The sequence below is a fragment of the Solanum pennellii genome, chromosome 12, assembly GCF_001406875.1.
Source record: "Solanum pennellii chromosome 12, SPENNV200".
Lineage (NCBI taxonomy): Eukaryota > Viridiplantae > Streptophyta > Magnoliopsida > Solanales > Solanaceae > Solanum > Solanum pennellii.
Window position 1 is genome coordinate 12,080,307 of NC_028648.1, and position 5,079 is coordinate 12,085,385.

Sequence of the window (5,079 nt, forward strand, 5' to 3'; positions counted from 1 at the left end):
TTCGGCATTTACTTATGTTCTCATCTTTATTAGTATGGTCTTTTGTTGAATAAAGATGAGATAATGACATATTTATTGACATTTAACTTTAGGTTCTGTAAGGATATGTGTTTGTCCTTAAAATCGGATCTATACTAATTTGTGTCATTTTATCTCTTCTCCTTTTTGACCCCTACTGTTGCTTCTTACTTATGTATGTATATATTTCAAGCACAAATTGTCTAATATCTTTGTGATCACTGTTAGTAGTGCTTCTATTTCGTAACCTCGAGAGTTATATCTTGTATCTTGTTTAAGTTGGATGTTTAGCAATCATGGGAGTCCAGTTAATTGATTTGTTTAGTCAGATATCTGATCCGTTTATAAACCTTCGACGAGTTGGTATTGTTGCATATTGTAATTAATGCCATAGATCATTTTCACCGATCAATTGCTAATTATTTTTCTTATTTATTTTCTGCACAAACTCATCAATTTGAGTCCATCCGGACTCCCTTCTCTTGCATTATTCCTCTTCTTGAGTCAATCTTCTTCGGAGTCGTGAAAGGGAGTCATGTTATTGGGTTAAACACCCAAAAATCAGCAGCAACAACAGCTCCAAAGACCTCAGATGAGAAGCAAAAATGGGGGGTTAAAACCCACAATTAGAAGCAGCTGTAGCAGCCTTAAAAGGCCGAAACTGAAGAGCAAAAATTGGGTTAAAATCCCACAAAACCAGCAGCAGTAGCAGCAGTTCCTTATGGGACTAGAACTGGAAATTTTTTTGGACTTAAAAAGGTCCTAATACGAGCAGCGGCGGCGGCAAATGGACTTGATGTCCAAATTTCATTCACACTTTGCTTCCATTATATATTGTGACTTTGTGTTCTAACATCTACCCTTTATTAATTTAGGTGAATTCCCGGAGAGATTTTTACTCAAGTCTTTAAATTCGAAACTCGGTTTAAGTTAAATAGCTTAAGCTTATTAGAATAACTTAAGAACTTTTTATGTTCTTTCATAGTTATTAGAAAGCTTTGAATCCATGTTTACGAGTTTGAACTAACTATTTAGTTCAAATTTTTGAATAGGATAAAACTGTTAAGTTTCTCAAAATATGTGTTAGGTATCTTCTAATAATTTAAGACTTTGTATGATGACTTGAGGATTTCCTTTATATCCTTTCATAGTTATTAAACAAGGTTATTTATTCCATGTTATGAGTTTGAATGAATTATATATGATTCAAAACTCGAATATGGATAGAAGTTCCAAGATAAATCTTGAGACTTTTAGAAGTATCAAAGATTTTTATCTAAGTTTTCAACAAAATTTTTGAATAGTTTGAAATAAATAAATAAATAAATAAGTTTTTTTATTCTTAAGATTTTTCTTAAAATTAGCCAATTTCAAAATCCGTCGGTCAACCGCGTGTTAGCGGATTCTCTAAGGTGCCTAAGCCCTTCCTTAGAGAATTATTTGAACCCTTACCCAAAAACTCTGATTTTATGTTTTCTTTTAAACTTCCTTTTTTTATTTGGTTTTTCTTAATTTTTCCTAAAAGATTGAGTGGCGACTTCCTAAAATTAAACATTTTCCAAAAATTGGCCAAAGTTGCGAAATCGGCTTCGAAACCCTTCAGTTTTCGAAATCGGGTCGTAACACAAATGGCGACTCTGCTGGGGATTCATCTAGGTTCTAACCAAAAGGATTTTATTGTTTGGCTAATTATTATTGAATTAACTGTTATTTGATACAATATTGTATTTAAATTTTGTTTGTTAACTGTTTGTTTGCATTCATGACATATCATAAAATTCCGTCAAACGACATTTATTTCATTTCCACTAAAAGGACGATTATGCGGGTTCGCAGTCGTTCGTTAACCAAATTTTTCTCGGGACACCCTGACGAGTGTAGTTGGCTACTTGATAGTCAACGATCGTTAACTGTCCCAGCCCAAGTAGTCCGCTTGGGTTACCCTTTCCACTTCAAATACAACTCACTCTTAGTCAAACTAAGATAGAGCAAAACCCTTTTTAGGTGCATTAACCTAAGATGATCCAATACCCGAGGTGTATTGGACCCATTAGAAGACCGCCTTGAGTCTAATTGACCGCCGGTCAATATAAGACGATCATCCAATTATTTGTTAAATTTGAAGGATATGTATGTTGATTTGTAAGTAACCATTGTCCTTTTGGGTTGGTTTTTTTTTATTTTTATTTTATTAGGTAGTTTCTTTGTTTAAGTCAAGTGAAGATTACTCCTCATCAAGAAGTAATTCAAAAGCATCAAGAAGTTCGGGAATGGAGGTTCATATGGAAGCTTAACTTAGTTATCATTGTACCCCTACGTGGGACTAATATTTATTTCTCTTTCCTCTACTGTGTATCCCTATTTATTTTATTTATAAGTTTTGTATAAATATTTTGGGCAATGGAACGATTTACAAATGATATACATATCCTTCAAACGTTAGGCTTACCTTTGGCTTAAAAGGTCACATGTATGTTAGGAGGCGTTATATATTGTTTGTGTTAATTGTTACAAATTTTGTTTCATTTGTGCTTGTTTGACCTATGTGTTTATATACATTTGTTTTTGCTTTAAGCATAATTGGTCTATTATTCTACTCCAATGTTTTAGAACACCAATCCAATTTTCAAACCTTCCAAAATACGATAACTCCATTACCAAAATACGTTCAAAATTACTCCAGAATTTAAAAAAAAAATTATTAGGTCATCATTCAAATTCACGTTGACCTCGTTATTTCTTGAAAATTATTTTCCACACCTACTGCCGGCGTTACTTAACATTCCTTCAATTTCAAGCAAATATCAAGACACTTTTGTTTCTACGAAAGAGATTTCCAATTGAACCGAACCCTTTTTCTTTCGTTTAAATTTCAGTTCACAATAAACAATTTTTTCCATTTGATCATTCTCTTGAAACTCATCTTCATCGAATTTTGGACTAGTTTGTTTAAAACAAAACACATGTTATTTGTTTTATGTGTTACTTTGGTTGATTATTATGATTAATGGACTAACTTTCTTACTTTTGAGTTGTTTCAGAAGGAGAAACTGATTTGTGTTGGTAATAAACTTGCTCACTTCACCAAAGTATCCGCTGGCAGAACATTCATATTTTACACGGTCTAAGGTCAAGGGAATCTCTACAGACTCTTCACTTCTTACTTGGACTACTAAAAGGACTCGTTCAAAAATGGATCCCACTATTCACACTGTTGCTTCGTCTGAAATGATCCCTACTCCATCGATCGCGGCCGATCCTAGTGCCTCGGTAGCAGCGGAATCACCTATGGAGGTCATTGCTCGTCTAGAGCGACAAATTGGCACGCTGAATCTCCTGGTAGCTCAATACCAAGCTGCTTCTCCGAATCAACCATCTGATGCTCGCGAAAGGGGGCCCACGCCACCTGTATATCCTACTTCGAGTGAGTTTCATCAAGGAGATCACTTTGCCACCTTTCAACAAACTCAAAGTGCCTCACTCACTAATTCAACTCAGGATACTCCCCTTGTATACACATTTGCTCCCCCAAAAGCTCCAACGGTAACACATCACACTCCGCCAGTGTACACTTATGTCACTGCTCCACCCGTTACCAAGACTCCAGAGTTTCATCGCCCAGATGTTAATCACTATATTGAAATTGAGGGGGACGGAAAATCAATTGATGCTAAAATGATGAATAAGAAGATGAAAAGTTTGGATGATGCTATGAGAGGTCTTCGTGGGTTCGATAGTAGCCAGAGTGTTAGATACGAAGAACTGTGCACATTTCCTGAGGTTGAGTTGCCACCTGGTTACAAGATTCCAAAGTTTGAGAAGTTTAGTGGATCAGGAAATCCATTCTTTCACTTGAAAATTTACTGCGAAAAGTTGATTGGCGTTGGAAACAACGAAGGAATAAGAATCAAGTTGTTCAACCAAAGCCTAACTGGAAAAGCATTGGAGTGGTACTCTAAGCAAGATGTGACCAAATGGCGTACATGGGATGATCTGGCGAATGCTTTTGTGGATCACTACAAGTTTCATGTTGAAATTGCTCCAGATAGAATTTCTATTACCAAGCTGAAACCCAAGTCGACTGAATGCTTTCGAGAATATGCCATTCGTTGGAGAGAAGAAGCTGCCAGGGTGCACCCACCTATGGAGGAATCAGAAATGATCACTTACTTCATTCAAGCTCAAGAATCAGAATACTATGAGCGAATGGTGACTATGGGTGGAAAGACATTTGCTGAAGTTATTAAGGCTGGAGAAATGATCGAGGACGGTCTCAAAACTGGCAGAATAAGGAGTTACGCCTCATCTCAATTTGCTAATAGAACCTATCAAACTGGTTCTTTTGGAAAGAAAAAGGATAAAGAAGTTATGATGATAACGACCCGAGGAGCTGCATCATATAACCGTCAACCACCTCCAGGCTATCCTAATTCACAATACTATGTTTGCAACAATCAAGCAACATTTCGTTCTCCACGACCAATGCAAAATCTTCGAAACAATGCACCTCGTCCTAATTTTGAGAAAAAACCTGATAGAGTCTTCACTCAATTGAGCGAGACACGGAGTCAACTTTTTGAGAGACTGAAAGAGGCGGGAATACTTCATCCAGTGGAAGCCAAGATTGTGAATACTTCAGCCGAGTGGTATGACCCAAGTAAGCGTTGTGCTTATCATTCAGGGGTTGTTGGTCATGATACCGAGAAGTGTATCACTCTCAAACACAAAATTCAAGATCTAATTGACAATGAGGTGGTAAAACTCGCTCAAGCTCCATCGAGTGTGAATACAAATTCGTTACCCAAGCATAAGGGGTAGTGGTTGACATGACAAGTTGCAAAGAAGAAGCAAGTTTCCTGAAGGTCGCACTTTTGGCAGCTTTTAGTCTTGCATTTAGAGTTAGTTAGTTTATTTCTCTGTAATCGCACTTTTATCGCTCTATTACTTTGTAATCGTTTGTTTGGTTTAGATTTCCCTTTTAAGCATCCTTCACTTGTAATGAACTACGTCTGACCTGAACTCTCAAGAATGAGATACGTAGGCGGCCTATGTCGGCTTCGG

At 36.6% G+C, this 5,079-nt stretch overlaps 1 protein-coding gene across 1 annotated transcript; it reads left to right on the forward strand.

Moving 5' to 3' along the window:
* The first annotated feature begins 3,210 nt into the window (after window positions 1-3,210).
* Window positions 3,211-4,836, forward strand: LOC107006101. Its single transcript, XM_015204739.1, has one exon. The coding sequence runs from the start codon at window positions 3,211-3,213 to the stop codon at window positions 4,834-4,836; it is 1,626 nt and encodes a 541-aa protein (XP_015060225.1).
* The last annotated feature ends 243 nt before the right edge of the window (window positions 4,837-5,079 follow it).